Here is a 19,806-nt window from a genome sequence, read left to right as displayed (position 1 = left end):
TCCTAGTGATTTCTGAATCTGACATCTGATAGGTTTGGGGCCGCTCTTCTAGTTCCTTAACCCAGGGTTTCACTCAAATCCCTGCAAATCCCTAACTTTAAAACTTCTGTTTTAGGGACCAAAGCATGATGAGCTGTTTCTTTCTTCCTATTTTTCCTCAAAGCCTAACTGATGTTTTAGTTTCGTTATTTGCATTAAGATGACATGCATTGAGACTTCCTATAACAGGGCATTCAATTTGGTCTGCCACATACATCCCTAGTCTGCAAACTCTTCCACTGCTCAGTGCCATAGCAGAGCACACACATCCTTAGGGGGATGTCTCATATTGAAGAAGCTACAGTTTCCTAGTGAAAGGTAGAAAAACAGAGAGAACTCAAGATTGAGTTTGAAACCAAAATCTAAATCCCTATGCACATATGACTAGAATTCGGGAAGCTTTTGCCCACTATGACTCCCTCAGAGTGTCAGCTCAGAATCATTCAACATTAGAAAGTTAAAATTTTAAAATGCCTCACCAAAGAGACTGGGTGCATGAACCATTTGACCTCTCCTAAAAGCAGGAAGAGGTCTCACCAAGAAATGAATTGCATCTTCCTCCAGCAATGATCACGGCTTGGGTGACAAAAAGGGTAATGCAGAGATGCTGATGTACAGAGGAGTAACACTTTCCAGCATCCAGGGGTGCCCAGTAGGCATGCCTCCATTTCATAAGACTGGAAGAAAAAGTATTTGCCATAATAAGGAGATTCTAAAAATGTTGGAATATTTTTAGAAAAATCTTAGCACACTGGCAAACCTATTATTATTCTCTCTCATCCATTCTCTTTCTTTTTGAATCTCTTTTCCCCTCTTTTCACACTCTCCTCCCTCCACACATACATTCACTTACGCATATACTAAATCTATGGACTAAATATACCAGTATGCCAAGAAATGCAAATCTCACCCTTCATTTTAAAATATTTAAGGGATACCTGACATCACTAATTCTACAAAAGTCTCCTGTAAACAGCAAAGACATCCTCCACTTTCCCTCTTCAAATTTGTGTACAAAACCACAAAATCCACATAGCTGATTTCCTGACCAACATCAGAAGACTGGTAAATAATGATATGCTATTCTAGGCGAGACAGTCTCTGTGATACTAAAGCTGAGTTCCAATTCCCTAGACTCGTGCTCCATTCCCTTTACCTTACCTACTTAACTGCATCTGCCATCACATTCCCTTTGGTTTCTAAAGCCAACAATGTTCAGATGTGGCTAGGTTTGCACACTGATGCAAAAGTTACCCTTTTGCAGGCAGCACCAAACCTTAGGAGCTCAACAGCAAGTCTACATATAAATGATAGCAGGGTTGCCAAGTAAGAAGCAGAAAGGGAGCGTGAAGAAGTCTACAAACTAACGTGGGTAGAAACTCTTTTGTATTGCTTGCAAGGAAATCACTGGGTGATCTTAGCTCCCCAACCATACTGAACTCTCTGTGGGCAGATGCTGCATCTCATATTTATTTGGGATCCCCATGGTACCTGCCACACAGCTGAGCACATTGGATTCTCTAATAATGCTTACTGATATCTAATGCCATGGTGATAAGGTATGATGGAGTGCTGCAAGGGAAGAAGTTCCAACTCCTTTATAATGCCACTGTAAGCCTTGTAACGGACTCTGCAGCTACAGAAGGGAATGGGTTTGTCACAAGGTAGCCCAGCTGAGAAACCTAATGTGCAGTGCTTTGGTCCCAACCTGGAGAGTAATAATGTAACATATGCTCAGAAAAGAAATGCTATCCTGAGTTGAACTGACCTGTTTACTTGTCTGTCTCCTTGTAAACTCCCTAGGGTCAAGGATCAAGTGTTTTATTTTTGGATCCTGGGCAAGTAGTACAGTGTCTAGTACATTCTAAGGGTGAGACAAATGCTATTGGGGTTAATTAATGAACAAATAAAAGAATGGTTTGATGAAATAATGTAAAGAAAAATGTAAGTGACATAAGATTTAATACAGAAGTCTCCATAGAATCTCATATTTATCACATCATAGCACTTACCACTCTGTTATAACTTCTTAATAAATGGTGGTTTCTTGGATGGATTAATTAATAGGAAAATATAAAGAGAAGGTAGGAAATATATCAGGATATTACTATCCTAGGAATGGAGAATATCCTATTGGACGCGATAGTAGTATAAATCATTCCATACTGCAAATCACCTGTTTGCTTGTCTCCCCTGTTAGAATGTACATTGCTTGAGACAACAGAACATCTTTTTTTATTTCTATAACACCAGAGCCTAGAGCAGAAAAAAAGTAGACCTTCAGTAAATATTAGCTGAATGTATGAATCAACCATTCTTGCTCTTCTGTAGATTTCACTGTACCTAAGTATTCTACCTAGTCCTCATTCAGGGGCTTCTGATATGGAAAGAAAAGGGGAAGTGTCATTTTCCCCATGCATAACTTTGTGACAGATGCAGGTTAAAATGGCCTGATTTGTGCTCAGTTGTGGGAGGGTCTCTCCTCTTTCTGAATGGGTTTGTCAGTTGACCTCTATAGGACTGCACATAAGAAATACAGACTTAGCCTCACTGTGTCTAGTACACACTGCCTTAACCCTTGACTAGCCCTAGACACTACATCTCTGTGATTTTCTTAAATAAGAAGAGCATGTGGCTTTGTGAGTTGGGGAAAGGATCAGAATTCAGACTTCCAATGGCTTTTCTAAATAACTGAAGCAAGGGCGCCTGGGTGGCTCAGTTGGTTAAGTGACTGCCTTCAGCTCAGGTCATGATCCTGGAGTCCCGGGATCAAGTCCTGCATCGGGCTCCCTGCTCAGCAGGGAGTCTGGTTCTCCCTCTGACCCTCTTCCCTCTCATGCTCTCTGTCTCTCATTCTCTCTCTCTCAAATAAATAAATAAAATCTTTAAAAAAAATAAAAAATAAATAAATAATTGAAGCAATATTTTATTGCATTCTTCCTATAGGAGAATCAAAAAGAACACCAAGGTCTTCAGTAAACCATGCAGACACACACAGTCATAGGTCTCCTGCCCCCTCTAAGTATCTCATAAGCATCAGAACCCACATTTCTCTAGTGCCTTGAATTGATTACAGAAATAATCACCAAGCCCTCAGATGATTAATCTCCACAAGCAATAGCAGTCAGCACCTGAACCCACAACCTTGCCATCTTTCACCTCCATTGTTTATCATCCAATAAGAATACTCCAACCACAACACTTTGTAGGTGTTATCTATACAAAACCAACTTTAATTCCTCTTTAGTTACAGTGTCTATGGGGTCACACTCAGGTGTGCAGGCCATCATAAATGACTCTCCAATTATTGTCTAGTGAAGAGATCTACGATTCAGGGAACATATATGTGTCATACCCTTTACATCACACAATGTCATATTATTCCTTGGACCAACCTTGCATGGTAGATGTGCCCATTATGTAGATGAGGAAACAGAGACTCAGAGGGATTCCATACCAAGAGGTGTCCCCAGATTCAAAATCATGGTCTACCTGACTGCACCACAGAGCACTATCTCTTCCTCTCCGTTGCTGAACTCTTAGTAGTCCACAAGTAGTCCTCTAAAAAGTCTATGATCTAGTTCCTAGTAGTATATACTGATATCCATAATTATAACTGTGCCTCTGTAGCGTGATATTGGATTTTCAATAAATCCTTATTTATAGATTTATAGATTGAAAATATTGGTGCTTTTGTTGCCGGCAGAAGATCATCGGTTTCTCATTAAAAGCAATGCTTCTAGGTCCAATTACTTCTGATGAGAACAATTTTTCAGGAAACTAGGAAAAGCAATTGATCCAAATAGTCCTAAAACCCTTTGCCCTATGAAATTGATACAAATACTATGAGACAATTTTATATGCATCATAGCCTAAGTGTGTCAGGCTGAATTATTTCTGAGGCAGGAAGGTGTCACTGAAACAGCACTTGCCAGAGAGTTATAGAGCCCTGTGACCTAGTCTCTCCTCTCTCTCTCTCTCTGCGTCTCCATCTCCCTCTTCCTCTTCCTTCCTATCCCCCTCCTCTCTCTGTGTGTCTCTCTACACCCTGCTCTGTGAGTCTGAACAACTCCCTTACCATCTCTGGACTCTGTTTCATCTACTGAAGGGCAATCTATCAAGATAACTATTGCAAGGATCAAAGGAGACAATGGTTGTGCAGGTGCTTCAAAAAAATGTGGAAGCGCCTTTCAAATATACTGTATTCCTTTCATTAGTGGCCTGTAAGAGGGCATATGTCTCCCAGTGCATCAATTTCCAACCAAAGAGGGACTTAAGCAATTCATGGAAAAATGAAACCAACCTAAGAACTGTTACTTACAGCCTTCCACCCACCCACCCACCATCATCCATGTTATTATTTGTATTTCAAGAGCCAGCAAACATTGGACCACGTAGTGTTAAAAAATGCTTCCATTTGAAAACATTCATACCTGGTAAAGAGAAACAGAGCTACCTCAAATCATAGTTAATTTCTGAAATGTTCATTCTTAGTGACAGTTTCCAACCTCCTTGTTTGTCAAACGTCACCATGAGAACTACCAAGACAAGGCAAAGTGGCTTTTAAAAATTTTTTTGTTTGCCTCCCTTTAACCAGCCCATCCATATTCTTGGAAAAGTACACATATGACCAAAGAAAAAGCAAAAGGGGGCTTCAGGAAGCTGAATCACTCTCGCACTGGGAAATTGGCCCCTGAACATTCTAGAGTTCCCCCATCTTTAACACTACTTGTTGACTCTTTCTCAGCCACTTTAACTGGAATGCTGGTACCACTGGCTGGCAAAACACATACCCCATTTGCAACAGGTGCAGCAAATTCATATCATGCCAGAACACCATACAGAGATTTCAAAGGCACAGACCCCCCTTGAGCTCCCATGCCCAACATCCACCCCTAAGGAAGCCCAATAGGTTGCCCCAAGAGACCCTGGTAGCAGACCCTGACTAGGCAGAGAAGTTCTCCCCACCCCTGCCAGGGAATTCTCCAGCACAGAGGCCTAAGCGGTCTGGTTGGGGGCGGGGGCGGCGGGGAGCAGCATGGGAAAGAGATCTGGGAGGACCTCACAGAGCCCCTCAGCTGCACTCACCTCAGGCAGAGGCACACCGTTGATGATCAAGTCTGGCTGCTGGGGGCCCTGGCTGTTGAAAGAGTGATGATAGATGTGGTTGGCGCTGGTATTGCGGGTATTCTGGTTCTCCACATTCAGGAAAGTGCTCTCAGAGCGGCGGCAGCCCAGGGGCAGTGTCTGCTGGTGGTAGTCGAAATAGTTGAGGGAGGAGGTCAGGGAGGAGCAACTGACAACGTTCATCTTGTCTGTCTCCTCCACATCCCGGGGTACTAGACGGATGTCATTCTTACTGATTTTTTTCTTCTTGCTTGATTTCTTTTGATGCCCATAGGAGTACTCAGCGATTCTATGCGACAAAAAAAAGGGAGCAACATGTATTGCTAATGCCCTCCCAAACCATGCATTGATTAATAAATATTAAGCACCCCAGAGGGTTGCACCCCATCTCTGCTCCAGCTTCTTATTCTGGTGCATTACATCATCGGGTTTCTCCCTGCGTTTTTTACATGTGAACACAAGCTAAGGGCCATTCATTTTTTATATTAAACATACAAACCTCCCATTCCTCCATTCCCCCCCCCCCCAGAAAAAAAAATGTTTCTATACTTTGGATGTGGAATTTCTCATCGTGAGTAGCTATTTAGCAAGGGTGGGGAGGACAGGGAAAGTTGAGCCTATGGGAGAGAAAGCATGAAAGTGCTCAAATCTGGAGCTCCCCCTGGAACCCAGAGGAACCCCTGGGTGAAATAAGAAGCAAGTATTAATTAAACAGAAGAGGAGATAGAAAGAATTAAAAAATAACCTCCTTTCCAGTTCCTCCAGGCATTTGCCAAGGGGCAAACACTCTCAGTCAGGTTCCTCTTTGACCTGATCAGTTCTGCACTGGGGTAGGAGATCAAACCCCATCCTTTGACATACCTCAGCTTCTCTCCTCCACACCCTCCTTCCCCCCTGCCTTAGCCCTGCTCCCTTCTACTCCCCACCCTACCCCGTCCTCTCCTGGAGAAATAGGATAGCTAAACCCATTTGAATGAGGGGAAGTGCTTTTTACCTCTTTCCCCTTAGGCTCACTTTCTCCTCTGCCTTTTTGTCTTGCTCCTTGCTAATGGGAGAAACCGAGATGCAATGCAGACACTTGCTGTTTTGTCCTTTTATAAAACAGCCGAGGAGACAAGTGATGGTTAAACAATTACTGCAAAGGAATTTAAAGGTTAGTGCATTCAGCATCCTTCTCCATTCAGGTGTACCTACAAGCAGCTGTGCTGCAACTGGAACATAAAGAGCTCAATTTAATTAACACTGACACAGACCCAGCAACGTGCACCAAAGACACCAAGCATTAAGAGACTTGTCAAAAGAAATACATTAAAATGTAGCCAGATTTTCAGTCATTTATTACTTTGCACGTAATGATTCACCTTATTGTTTGAAAATTCAATTTCTGGGCAATAATCAGCAAAACAATAGGGTTAATAAATAATACAGGTTGATCTTTACAAGGGAAAGACTGTGACTGTATTCTCGCTCAACAAAGCTAATTGTCTGAATACAAAAAGGGAGCCCAATTCAGCAGCAATTGCAGATCGCCTCACGCAAGTCTCATAAATGAATGCATTTGAGGAAGAGGCTCAGGAGGGGCTGAGAAAAGGAAACCTCTTGTCTAATACATGGAAAGACAGGCTCTTGAACTTTAGGTTTTTAAAACGTCTGAGCATACAGGGAGATTGCATGTTTCCAGAGGCAAATTCTTACTCTGTCCCGGGGATGTTCCTAGCGCTGAGCAGTTACATTCCTCTCGCCCTTTCGCTCTGTGTTCAGGCAGACTTGCAGTGATGGCAAGCTGATGCTACTGGAGTTTGAGAGCAGAAAAAAATCCCAAAGACCCCAGGACTAGGGTTTATTTTCTTCTCTAATCTGTTTACAGAATCAATGGGAAGTTTTAATGATTTTGTTTACCCATGATGGGTAAGTTTGGCAATGCCCCGTCCAATTACTTGGCTGAGGCATTCACTGAGCAGCCCTTTCTGTATTGACCAATTATTTAATTAAACTGTACTTCATTAATCCCAAACCATCATAGGGAACAGAGCTCTTTACAAAATACACATGTGAGTGAAGTTGGAGAGCACTGAGATTTTCTTTTTCTTTCTTTCTTTCTTTTTTTTTTTTAAATTTCAAATGCTCTCTTCCCTGTTTAATGATCTCCCTGGCAAGCTCAGAAAGAACTCTCGTTTCTAGTCATACATCACCAAGAAGTGGCAAAGCCTTCACTATCTTTATTTCAAGATGATTTCTTTTTCAAGAAAAGGGTCTTAGACATTTACTTTACACTAAGGAAATGCTTAAAAAGAGTCCACTCTATCATTATCTCCATATAAATAAAATTTTACAGACCCCGCATTTTTTCTCCTATAAAAATTGCCACTGGCAGTCATACAGGTTTCAAAGGTAAGAGCGATATTAATTTCCATTTCTCCCATCTGAAATGACTCAGAGCTGAAGGAAAGAAAAGTCACGGCCATTTCACTAGTAACAGGATTAAAGCATTTATGAGGCATTGCAGCTGCTCTTTTATGGCACCTGATTGATATTCATGTGTGGTTAGCATTTGTCTGCTAACTTGTGTAACGCAGAGAATAGTAAAAGGGAAACAATAATTGCATGGCTGTTACATATTCAGGGGGCTCTGATTCACAGAAGTGTGCATTTCAGATGGTGTCAAATACAAATTGGACCTACAGGAACATATTTTGACTGATTAACATGCAAGCACAGATGGCACAAAAGACACACTGGATGTGTAGGTGTGTTGAAAGCACACACACACCTTGGTTGGAAACAGCAGCATCATTCAATTTCAGCAAACTAAAGAAACAACTTTTTTTCAACCGTTTCGATGAGACACTGCTGGAAAAAATTACATGTATTATCCTAAATTGGACTCCAGAAATACTTAGACTTATTTGTTCTGTCCAATTGTAAGGAAGGGCTTCAACAACACCCTCTAATGTGTTTATCAGGAAATCTTTTTTTTTTTAAATACTACTTGTCATTCCAGTTTCTGTGTTTCTATTCTCATCTCCCCCCTCCCCCCCCCCACACACACCCTGCATATGCTTCAAGAGAAACTGTAACACAATAGCCCATAGTGACATCCACTGGTAGGGACCAGATCTTAATGCCACAGCTGAATCCCACATTACAGAAAAACACCATCAGCTCCAGAAGATTGCTATTTTTACTGCAACATCTGGAAGTGAAGTCCTATCCCTCATTGGGATGTTTGGTCTCTACCCCACCAACCAACCAGATATGTGAAAACGTAAATGACTGGTAGAATTTCACCATACATAGCCAGATGTTTGGGGAATGGATACAAAACAAGCCAAGAACACACTTTAAAAAAAAAAAACACTATTCACCTGCTTCCCCACACATTTCTGTTTTCCCTCCACTGTTTCCTACTTTAGACACCCACTCACAGGCTCTCTTCAGTTTTTCCCTACAATAGTACCAGGCAACTACCAGCACTCCCTCTCCTTTCAGTATCTGTCCCCAAAACACTGTGCCCCTGAAATCAAGTTGTGGGACTTGGTGGTTCTGCTGAAAATTGACTCTCTCTTTCTCTCTCTCATTTTTTTCCTGCCATAACTTCATGGAGACAGCTGCACAAATTTTAAAATGATAATTGCTTTCCTGCTCATCATCATTATGTGAAAGAATCCACCACTCGAACAGTAAATGATTGTCTTCCAGCAAATTGTCAGATCAAAAGAATTGATCAACTAGGACTGCCACAAACTTTCCCCCTCCAAAAAGAAGCGCAGTATGTACACAACATGCATTTAAGTAGGAAACAAAAGCATTGGGATTTTCACACAGAGACACAGATACACCTTATTCATCCAGGACAAAGAAAAGAAAAAAAGTTGGCTCTACCTGCAGTTGTAGGTCCGGATCTCTTTGTTGTCTCGCTTGCACTTGATTGCCACGAAGATCATAGTGACAAAGAGGATGCCGGCAATGGAGCCCAGTGCGATAATGAAAATCAGGGACAAGTTCACCGAGCCCATTGACTCTTGGGCGTCAAGAGCAGGGGACAGGTAGATTAGGACTAGTGCAGAGGCAGAGAGAGACGTCTTGCCGTGGTCGTGGGCCACCACAATAAGCTCATAAGAAGCCTTTGAGCTCTCGCCAAAGGTGCGAGTGGTTCTGACTTCGCCATTGACCTGATCTATTTCAAAGAAGCCGCGGTCGCCCTCGGTCATGTCGTAGGTGACCCGGCCGTTCTCACCCTCATCATAGTCGTCTGCTTTGACAACGGTCACCAGATAGCCTATGCCAGAGTTGCGGGGGATGTAGACCTCGGCAGTGCCGTTGATCAAGGGTGGGGCCGTGATGACCGGGGTATTATCGTTGACGTCGAGGATGATGACCCGAACCGTGGCATTGCTCTGCAGTGAAGGCAGTCCGCCATCCTTCGCCAGGACCTTGAATTCGAATGCCTTGGTCTGCTCGTGGTTGAAGGATCGAAGTGCGTAGATGTCGCCTGAGTTGGGGTTGATGGAGACATAGGTGAAGACAGGCATGTCCCGCACCTGGGACGGCACAATCTGGTAGGAGACGCTGCCATTGAGACCCAGGTCGGGGTCTCGGGCTGACACGGAAAGCAGGTAGGCGCCAGGTGTGTTGTTCTCCTGCACAATGACCTGGTAGTAAGGCTTGGAAAAGTGCGGGTGGTTGTCATTCTCGTCGGTGATGCGAACTGTAAAGGACTTGGCACTCTGCAGCATGGGTACACCGCCGTCGCGCGCCTGGATCGTGAGGTTGTACTGGTCATGCTGCTCGCGGTCCAGGCGTCCGTCCACCAGGATAGTGGAGAAGCTCTCATACTCCTGCAGCCTAAAGGGCACGTTGCCCAGCAATCGGCACTGCACGCGCCCATTGAGGCCCGAGTCTCGATCAGACACCCGCACCAGTGCAATCACGTAGCCCGGGGGGGCGCTCTCGCTTACCTCCACCAGCTCGCTGTTAACTGACAGCAGGTTGATGACCGGCGGGTTGTCATTGGTGTCGAGAACGCTGACGGTCACCTTGCAGTGTGCTGGGATGGAGTTGGGCCCCAGGTCCTTGGCCTGCACGTCCAGTTCGTACACATGGCCCTCTTCATAGTCTAGGGCACCGGTGACTGTGACCAGGCCACTGTGTGGGTCGATCTGGAAGAGCTCACGCGTGCGGTCGTTGACATAGCCGTAGAAGGAGTAGACCACCTGGCCATTGGTGCCCTCGTCTGGGTCGCTGGCATTGAGGCGGATGACTGGTGTATTGGGAGGTGAGTTTTCTGGCACGCTCACTGCATAGGTGGACTCGCCAAACACCGGGTTGTTGTCATTGGAATCGGTCACCTTGATGCTGAGGCCAACAGTGCCCAGATGCGGTGGGTCGCCGCCGTCGAGTGCGGTGATGCGAAAGCTGTAGTGCGACTGTGTCTCGCGATCCAGACTCTTCTCCACCACAAGTTCCGCAAAGCGTGAGCCATCGCCGCGCGTCTTGATCTCCAAGCCAAACAGCTCATTAGGCGTGAGCTCGTATGTCTGCACGCCAAAGCTGCCCGAGTCCGGGTCATAAGCGCTGTCCAGCGGGATGCGCGTGCCAGGACTAGCTGCCTCTGAGATCTCCAGCTCGATCTGTGCCGCTGGGAAGCTGGGCGCGTTGTCGTTCAGGTCCTTGATCTCCACCTTAATCACGCATATCTCCATTGAGCTGGACATGACCTCGAGCGAGATGATGCACTTGGGGCTCTGGCGGCACAGCAAGTCGCGGTCGATCTTCTGCTTGGTGACAAGCAGGCCCGAACTGGGGTTAATGTCCACCAGATGCGGAGCTGAGTTGGACACCACACGGAAGGCAGAGGCCTGCCGTGGATCCAGAGCAAAGCCCGCCTCGCGCGCGTCCTTGGCCACGTTGGCGATCACCGTCCCGGCGCGCTGCTCCTCTTCTACCGAGTACTTGAGGTTAATGAGGGCGGCTGCCTGTGTCCACAGTACGGCCAACAGCAGCAGCACCGGCAGCAGGAGAGACTCCATGGCTGCGCGGGGCTCTGCCTGGCCTCGCCTCTCCACACCCCTCCGAGGCCGACGCCGCCGGCGCTCCAGCTTCCCGCTGACTCGGGCCGCCTGTTGCGCGCGCCCCGGGGCCCCGGAGGCCGCGGGAGGAGTCCCGCCCAGGGCGGCCCGGCGGCGCGGGGGAGAGACCCGCGCCGGCTCCAATGCTGAGGTTGCAGCACACTCGTAGGGGGTTGGCGGGGGGCCCGGGGGCTCCGGGGGGCCAAGGGAGCGCCACGCGGCCCCGAGCCCCCTCCCTCCAGCCCGGCTCCTCAGTTTTCCCCCTTCAAAATTAGCCAGGCGCGACTGGCCGCAACGGCGCAGGGCTGCGGGTCCGACGCCGTCTGAGCGGCCTGGTAGACGGAAGGCTGAGTCTGGACGGCACTTGGGGCCAAGACCGAGTGGGCCGTGGGAGTGCAGCCTCTCAGGCACTGCCCGGCCTGCCGCGGCGCACCAGCACTGGGGCTGGCGAACGCGTTGTCTGTGCACCTGGCATGCGCAAGGACCTCCCCCCAGCTCTCCTGGCTCACTGCGGAGGGATAACCCGCCTGGAACGCGCCCTCCGAGGTCCGGGGGGGCCACGCTGGCCTTGTCAAGGTCTGTTGGGGAGAAAGGATGATCAAAGGTGGGACTCTGAGTTTCTATCAAGCGCCGCAGGCGCCCGGGTATCCAGCTGAGCCGGATGGCTGTCCCGCGGCCGGCAGAAGAAGGGGGAGGGGAGAGAGGGAGGCTGCTGAGACAAGAACGCTCTTCCTCGCGCCGAGGCTGGCTTCAGAAGGCTTGGGGGGGGGCGTCTGTCCAGGATTGGAGGTGGGCGCGGAGTCCCCTCCACAGAGCAGCTGGACTGCGGGGGTTTGCGTCTTGGAAATCCAAGTTACCAATGCAGCCCGAGCCTCCACGTCAAGTTTGTGAAAACGGGGCGATGGCGATTTATCAAAGTCCAGTTCTTTACAATGGCCCGGGGTGGGGGGCGGGGAATGGGGAAAAGGGGAGGGAAAGCGACAACAGTACCGGCCAGGAGAGGCGGGGCCGCTGCCGCGGGTACCCGGGGTTTCACCTCCTCCCTTGGTCTAGGCTGGGGTGTCGCTCTGAGGGCCGCCGCCGCCGCCGCCGCCGCCGCCGCCGCTGTGGGAAGAAATCCTCCTAGCTCAGTCGAATGTCGTTAAGGTCCGCCTCAGCAGCTGCCACGGTCGACGGTTTTGTCGCCGCCAAAGTTTACTTGCGAGAGCGTCTTGATTCCATCCTCCCAGAGAGGCGCTGGCCGCGCTGCGTTTGGGCTCCCTCCCTCCCGGACGCTCTCGCACTCGGGAGGTCTGTCTTGCTCGCTTTCTGTCAGGCTGTGTGTGAATGTGTGAGAGAGGAAGAGTGAGTGTGTGGTGCGGGGAGTGTGAGTGTGGAGAGTGAGCGAGCAGGGGTGGGAGGTTTCGAATCTCCGATGAATGCGCTCAGCCGGAATGCCGCGGAGCTCAACGCGCCAAGGGCCTGCGCCACGCTAAGGACGCGAGTGCCACTGCCCTGTGGGCAAGTCCGGCATGGTGTGCTGGAGCTGTGTGGCGGTCTGCGCCCGCTGGTCGGTTTCCCCCTGCGCCCGCCACCGCCGCTACTGCCGCTGCTGCTCCTCCCGATGCCGCAAACTACTGGCTGTGGAGTCTGGAGAGAGCCGGAGAGAGCCCGAGCGGCCGAACCGGGCTACGCCAGGCGCTGGCCAATCAGCGCGCCGCGCAGCGGGCTCCGGGCTTGGGGCGGGGCCAAGGCGCGGGGGGCGGGGCGGGGCGGGGCCAGCCGGAAACTTACACACTGGCGGGACCAAGTGGTACCCCGGCCCACGGAGCCGGGGCGAGAGTCTGAGGAGGCCTGGTGGGCAGGGCAAGCGGGGGCAAGAGGACTGGGTGGAGTGGGAAGGGGGATTTGCTGGCGATGCGACTGAGCATCCCCGTGAACTGCGCGCCTCTCATGTTTGTAGGTTGCAGAAAAGATGAGGATTTGATTCCCTCGGCGGGTTCATCACCCCCATACATGCTCGTATCTTGAATATAATATATTCATATTCATATTCTTTCTCTCTCTTCACCCCTCCCCCTCCCTCTTTGTCTCTTCACCCTGGGTTTTGTCTGTCTGCTTCTCTGCCTTCCTCTCCTCTCCTTGTCGGGTACCGGAAGGAAAAAGGAAAGGAGAAAGCGCCCCCGAGGTGGTCAGTCGTCCGGCTCTTGGCCGATGAGTCTTCACCTCGGCTGAGAACCGCGGCAGCCATCCTCCGGGACCGTCACCTCCATCCCTCCTTCCCCGGCGAACGCAGCACTTATTCTCCCAGAACAGGCCCGGTTCGGTTCGCTCTTGTCTGTTGCTTGTTAATCAAATGGGGTCTGTGTCGCAGGGATTGAACCGCGGAGAGGGCTGGACAAATTTCGTCGCCCCTCACCCCACCCTGTTGGAGAATTTAGCTCCCTATAAATAAACTGTTCGCTGGAGAAGAGCTGGTGGAGCGGACGCCGCGGCTGCGCCATGCCGGGAGAGCCCCCAGCCCTGCGGGAGCTGCAAGACAAGCTCGCAGTCCCCCGTAGGTGGCCGGCAGCTGGAGCCGGCGCCGGTGTGCGGGGCACCCTAGCCTTCCCGCAGGGTCTCAGGGGACTGCTAGCTCCTCTCAGGCGGTGGTGGCGACAGCTGCGGCCTGTGCCAGTGCTGGGAAGCGGGAGGCCGGCGTGGCTGGGTCTGACATCAAATTCAGCTTGCCTTCCGGACTAAGGAGCCCTGAGGACAGTGGGGGAGTCCTCCCCGCTCTGTTCTGTGGCTCTTAATTAAGGTCACCAGCAGGAAGAATCAAAAACACCCCGCTGAACAAGTTGGGGTTTTTTCATCATAGGTTGGGGGTGGCGGGGACTGGCTCCTGAATTCACAATACTTGGAAGAGTAAACCTATCTTCTGAGTGGGTCGTCTCGGATATTTGGGAGTCTTGGGTGAGCAAATTCTTAATTAACCCCAGCGACATTGGCCCAAGTTTTTGGGCCTAAAATGAGACTCGCTTTTGCCCTTTAAAAACATTAAGCAAGAAAAGGGGAAATGGCATTTGGAAACATAATAGGTTTTCTCAAAAAATGCCGTCTTCTTGCAGAAAGCAACCCAGCTTCTTTTAAAAAATATTTCTCCTTCCAAGAGGAGCTAGTTTAGCAGTCTTTACCTTGATGCGGGGAAGGAGAAGACAGCTTCCTCCTACAAAAAGGAATTATTTCAAAAGTGACATTACAAACCCCTGAACGTGCATCTGAAACCAAGGGGAGGGCACGGGGAACCTGATCCGCTCTAGGCGTGGAGAGCCTTTCACTCTTTCACATTAGAATGCAATTCAGCCCACAAAAGCAGGGAGAAAATCGGGGCATCTTCAGTGAGTATCATTTAATTTTGGTCATTTAGATGTGTGGACAGCAGAGTTATGGCTCAAGGAAACCCAGTGGCCCTCCCGGTTTTCTGCAGACCCGGTTGTAAAAATGGGCAAGTAGTAGAGAGTGACAACATGGCAGGCAGCGTGGGCGCATCTCAGAGCTCCGCAGAGAAGAGCTTCATTTGATTTATCACAGTTATTTACCTTTGATGTCGGCGAGTGGAGTGGGAATGAAATGCATCTTAGTCTAATTAAAAAGGCCTAAAAAGGCATTTGAAATGGGTTTGGTATCTGATCACGGGATGTGAGTTCGGCGTTTGGCAGCTTTCTAAAATATAGCTTGGACTATTTAAACAGAACAATTAGCAGCATGCTAAAATGTTTGCATGCTATGCTTAGAAGCTTTTAGCTGTAAACTTTAAGGTGATCTGTTCCCCTTTAAGTTAAAAAAGGATGATGCTGCTTCCTTGTGGTGAAGGCTGTCAGGAACCCGCTGATCAATAAAAGTAAACTGGCGCCTCCATGCCTTGATTGAGCGGGAGCAAAGAGTCTGAGAAGTAGTCTCGGCCATTAACAATCCCCCAGGTAACGAGAAATGGAAGAATTACTCAGGTAAAATGATTAACATTGCCGTGGCATCTGTAAAGATGCACACAACAAGATAAGAAGGCTGCGGACCTCTTACCTTGGGGAGTGCTAATAGAATGTCTATATTCTGCTGTCTTTTAAAGATAAATAGGAGAATTCAATTCACGTACAACGTCATTACCTTTGTAATTGCAATCACATTGTAAAGACATGTTCTGCTTTTGCAAAGACAAACGCGCTCTTCTCTAAGAAGATGGCATCGGGTTCCTTGCTTCCAGCTCACTGTTCACCCTCGAGGCACCCCTCCTTTCCAAGCAGAGCACCCCAAGTACTTCTAGCTATACTAAACCACTTTTATGGAATCCAGGCTCTGAGGGAGGCGGAAGAGAGTGCCTTTGCTTTCCCTCTTTCACATCACCCCCAAGCTCAAAGTGATAGTTACACCTCTCCTCCAAAAATTACCTCTTCCATCCTCCCAGTCTATTGCAACAGATAATCCTAACACCGTTTGCTCCCAGAATGTGTTTTTTTTTTCTAATTGGCACACTTGATCATTATGCTCCAACAATGCTATTGACTAAATCAGTGGCGGAAAACGCCTTCACGATCAGGAATTTATTAATTAACTTTATAAAACCGTTCGGGGTGGGGAGACATTCAGGTTGAGGATAATAAAGACAAAAAGTTCTCTCAGTCTTAGCTTCACTTCAATCCTGAAGGGAGCCCCGCCTCCTCAGCCTCTTTAGAGACACAAGAGGGACATCTAGTGACCGTCCTCAGTATTTTTTTTTAAAGATTTTATTTATTTATTTGAGAGAGAGAGAGAATGAGAGATACAGAGCACGGGAAGGAAGAGGGTCAGAGGGAGAAGCAGACTCCCCGCTGAGCGAGGAGCCCGATGCGGGACTCGATCTCGGGACTCCAGGATCATGACCTGAGCCGAAGGCAGTCGCTTAACCAACTGAGCCACCCAGGCACCCCGTCCTCAGTATTTTTGATCCAACTTTTGCTGAGCAACCGACACTGGGCTCTGGATACCAACTACAGGGCTGTGCAGCCTGGGCCATCTCTCTGGGCCAAGGCAGCTCTTTGGGTCACTGAGGCCAGAGTCAAAATTAGTAAGATTTTTTTTATCTTTAAAATTTCAGCCACACCACTGAAACAATGCTGAATGGCAATGGAAGAAGACCAAAATGGGGATATCCTTACATTTAAATTGAGCCAGTGTATGAGGATACTTCTTATTGTCCTGATATTAATAAGGATAGGGTAAAAGGTTTTGTTCAAAAAGGTAAAAAAATTATGGTAAATACTAAGGTACCAAGATATGAAGACTGTAGAACTGACAAGTTTAAGGGAGCTTTCTGAGATGTGTTTTTAAAATGTTTGCTTCAAGCTCCAAAGAGATTAACCTTCAAATAACTCCATTTTCTCTGTCTCCCCCAACCCCCCCATCTCATCCCTCTGTCTTTGCTGCAAAAATATGGATTATCATCCAGCTTGGCTTTTGTTCCCTCTCATGGGCATCCCATTCTACCAAACCAATTTGACCAGCTGTCTGATGAAGTTCTCTTAGGAAGAAAAGCTTTATTAAAAAATAGTAACCAAAGTCAAGCTTTTTCCAGCCTGCATATCTGATCTCCTTACTTAGGTTATAATGCCTAGAGTAGAGAAAATCAAAAATGAAAATGGATGAAACAGCTCAAAACTAGAAAGTGTCATTATTAAAGTCATCATCTTTTTTAATCTTTACAACATCCCTGGAAGGTAAAGAGACTTTGCAGATGTGGAAGCAGAGTTGCAGAGCAGTTCAATGATTTGCCAAGATGACCTCACTACACAAAACTTAACCACTTCCCTTGTGAAATCAACAAATGCTGGCTGTGTGCCCAGCATTGTGTTAGGGACTGAGAATTTTTTTTAAAAAAATGGTCCCTGCCCTTGTAAAGTTTTAAATTCAGTTGATTAATTTAATAGCAGCATATAATTCTATGTACTATGGATTTTTCTCGAAGAGGAACTAGAATGAGGTATATCATGTTGATGGCTTCCTAAAATTCTGTTCCCTTCTGCCCAAAGTGATTGCCCAATTTCTAGTTAGGCCCCCACCCCCACCTCCACCCCACCATCCCACCCTGCCCCCCACACACACACTGTCCCAGGCATCACAAAGAAAGGCATTAAAAGCAGCAGCCAAGGATGTAGACATGCTGGGCAGGAGTGGGGTGCAATTTCCACCATCCTGATGCTGTTTCTGACCCTTCTGAGATACCAGGAAAAATAGGGAAGGGGGCCAAGAAAAGTCTTTGAGGTCTATTGCACTTTTTCCTCCCTCTTCCTCCCAAGCCCCACCTCCATTCCCACCCTGTGACAGAGGATAACAGTGACACCCTGGGAGCTGTGGCAGAAAAACAAAGAGAAAGTATTCCTTAAGTGCTAAAATTATTTGCCACAGCCCTGTCGCCTGCCTTTTCCAAGAAACACAAGAGACATGGGAAACAGTGGTGAAGAAGGGACAGAAAGCTATTAATCACTCCCAGTCTTCCCATTTTGACAAGGCCAGCATCCCTGAACAATTATGCCCAAGCCCCCTCCATGCTTATCTCCTCTCTTTAGAAATGGCACTTCCCACAGGGCCAAACCCCTGCTGCTGCAAAACTCATAACTGTCCCTAAATAAACACACATCATGGGGACCATTTAATTAGCAAAAGCTAAATCAGCAGATACATTTCAATAAATGACACCACTCTCTAACACCTTCTGTACTACCCTGCAGTGACTACCTGTGAAGTTTTGACAGCACCATTTGGGCTCCCAGCATTATTACCTCAACCTTTTCATGTGAATTCTCTCCAAGTGGATCCCAAACACTATCTTCTTAGGTGCAAACGCATACCAACTGTTATTGTTCCCCACCACTACCTTTGAAAACAGAAAGCTCTCTCTTCAAAGGCACTCTGATCAGATCGTGCCCAGCCTTCCCACTGCTGCCTCTCTCATCCCAAGGGGTTGAGTAAGAGTGACATTCCACACATACCCCTAGAGTAAATGCCTTGACAACTTGGGGGAAAAAACTATTACTGAATAAGGGGCTTCAAAAACCAATTGAAACATGAACTGAATGCTAAGAGAGAGAGAGAGAGAGAGAGAGAGAGAGAGATAGAATTGGAAATATACAGAATAGGGAGGCTCTAGTTTAGGGCAAGCCAAATTTTTTGTACTGCTACCCCCAAACTCTAGCTGCAACCTAGTAGGTGGATCCTAGGAACCTCAGTACCATGTGTAACTCCTTTGGATTAGAGCTCCAGAGAGGGGTTTGGCTTTTGACTCTCAGCCTAGACTTCTCTCAAAGTCTCTTCTGCTATTTCTGGAGTGGTTGAAGCAAAAAAGGCAGAAAAAAGAGGCATAAATATCACTGGAAGGACTGGCTGAGGGTGCTGAAAGACCTCTGACCAAAATATCAGCCCTACAGGATAGGCTTGAAGATCAGCTTTCCAAAATGAAAAACAAAAAAATCTATCTAGTTGTCTGGTCTTACTGGATGGAGGCTGAGTTCTTTTTGAAGATGTCCACAGGACTGTAAAAAACAAACCAGATCTTTCAAGACTGAGAGATAAATGGTGATGGTGCTGGAGGGAGTGTATGAATCCCATGCTGTAACACCTTTTTGCGTTTAAGTTCAAATAGACAATAATAACTAAAGAACTGGTGAGAGGAGGAACACAAAGTCAATCTGATGACCCAACCTCCTGGGCTTCTGTAGGTATCTTGGGCCAAAGCTGATCTCAGTGAGGATACCAGACCTATTGTATACTCTTTAGTTCTAGGTGACCAGGCTAGGCCTAAGTTTACTCTTGGTTCCTCTAAAACTGCTCCCATAACTCAGGGGAGGCCTTGTGTAGCTCCCTGGGAGTTCCAGCTGCCCCACTGACTGATTTTTCATTGAACTAGGAAACTTACTAGTTGGTTAATGTCAACTTAAAAAAGAGACAAAACTAATGAACATGAAGAACTGCCAGTTTGACAGATGCTGTTACATTACCTGGGCTAACAATGTAAGAACCAAAGGCATGTCACGTATGCCACTAACAGCACAATGCATAATATTTGTTCAGGTTGACAGGCCCTGGGGCAGTGGAGAGTAAACTGAAAGAGGGAGATCCCAGAAGGAGGCAGAGAGAGTACCACAAAGGGGACAGATAGAGCAGAAGTGACAGAAAAATCATTTTAACAGCAGAGAAGTTATGCACCTTTTTTGAATGAGAAGAAAACAATGGCTTGCCCCCTGGGAAAGCATCCTGATCTGGGGTCCAACAGTTTGCATGTTGGTGCACTGGACGTGGAGAGGGAAAGCTTATTAATTTTTGTCTGTTGCCTGCAGCTGGAGCCAGAACTGCCATAGAGAACCAATGACCTTTCTCCCAAAAGCTGAGAATTAGGAAGAGTAGGAAAAGAGAGTGTCCTGTATCACAGGAGACACCACCTGGGCTGAGTTTCATTGGTCTCTGTTAGCAAAGACCACGAAATGCAGTGACATCAGTACCAGGCAATATCTACTCAGGGGTAACAGCCTAGGCAGCAGTGATCAAATTAAGTCTGGTGCCTAATGATGGGTTGGTAAGAGAA

At 47.5% G+C, this 19,806-nt stretch overlaps 1 protein-coding gene across 1 annotated transcript in view; it reads right to left on the bottom strand.

Annotated features, from left to right (window-relative positions):
- PCDH19 (protocadherin 19) overlaps positions 1-11,195 on the bottom strand; it is a 119,008-nt gene extending 107,813 nt beyond the window's left edge. Inside the window, exons 1-3 of the mRNA XM_028101505.2 lie at positions 9,049-11,195; positions 6,161-6,301; positions 5,128-5,455 (exon numbers count right to left, since the gene is read on the bottom strand). Coding sequence (XP_027957306.1) covers positions 5,128-5,455; positions 6,161-6,301; positions 9,049-11,195 — 2,616 coding nt within the window. The remainder of the gene's footprint in view (positions 1-5,127; positions 5,456-6,160; positions 6,302-9,048) is intronic.
- Positions 11,196-19,806: the final 8,611 nt, after the last annotated feature.

Source organism: Eumetopias jubatus, unplaced genomic scaffold (genome assembly GCF_037043125.1).
Source record: "Eumetopias jubatus isolate StellerSeaLion01/CBP00866 unplaced genomic scaffold, mEumJub1_p1.0 scaffold_11, whole genome shotgun sequence".
Taxonomy (NCBI): domain Eukaryota; kingdom Metazoa; phylum Chordata; class Mammalia; order Carnivora; family Otariidae; genus Eumetopias; species Eumetopias jubatus.
The sequence above is the reverse complement of the archived record's forward strand: the minus strand, read 5'-3'. Positions and strand labels throughout refer to the sequence as shown.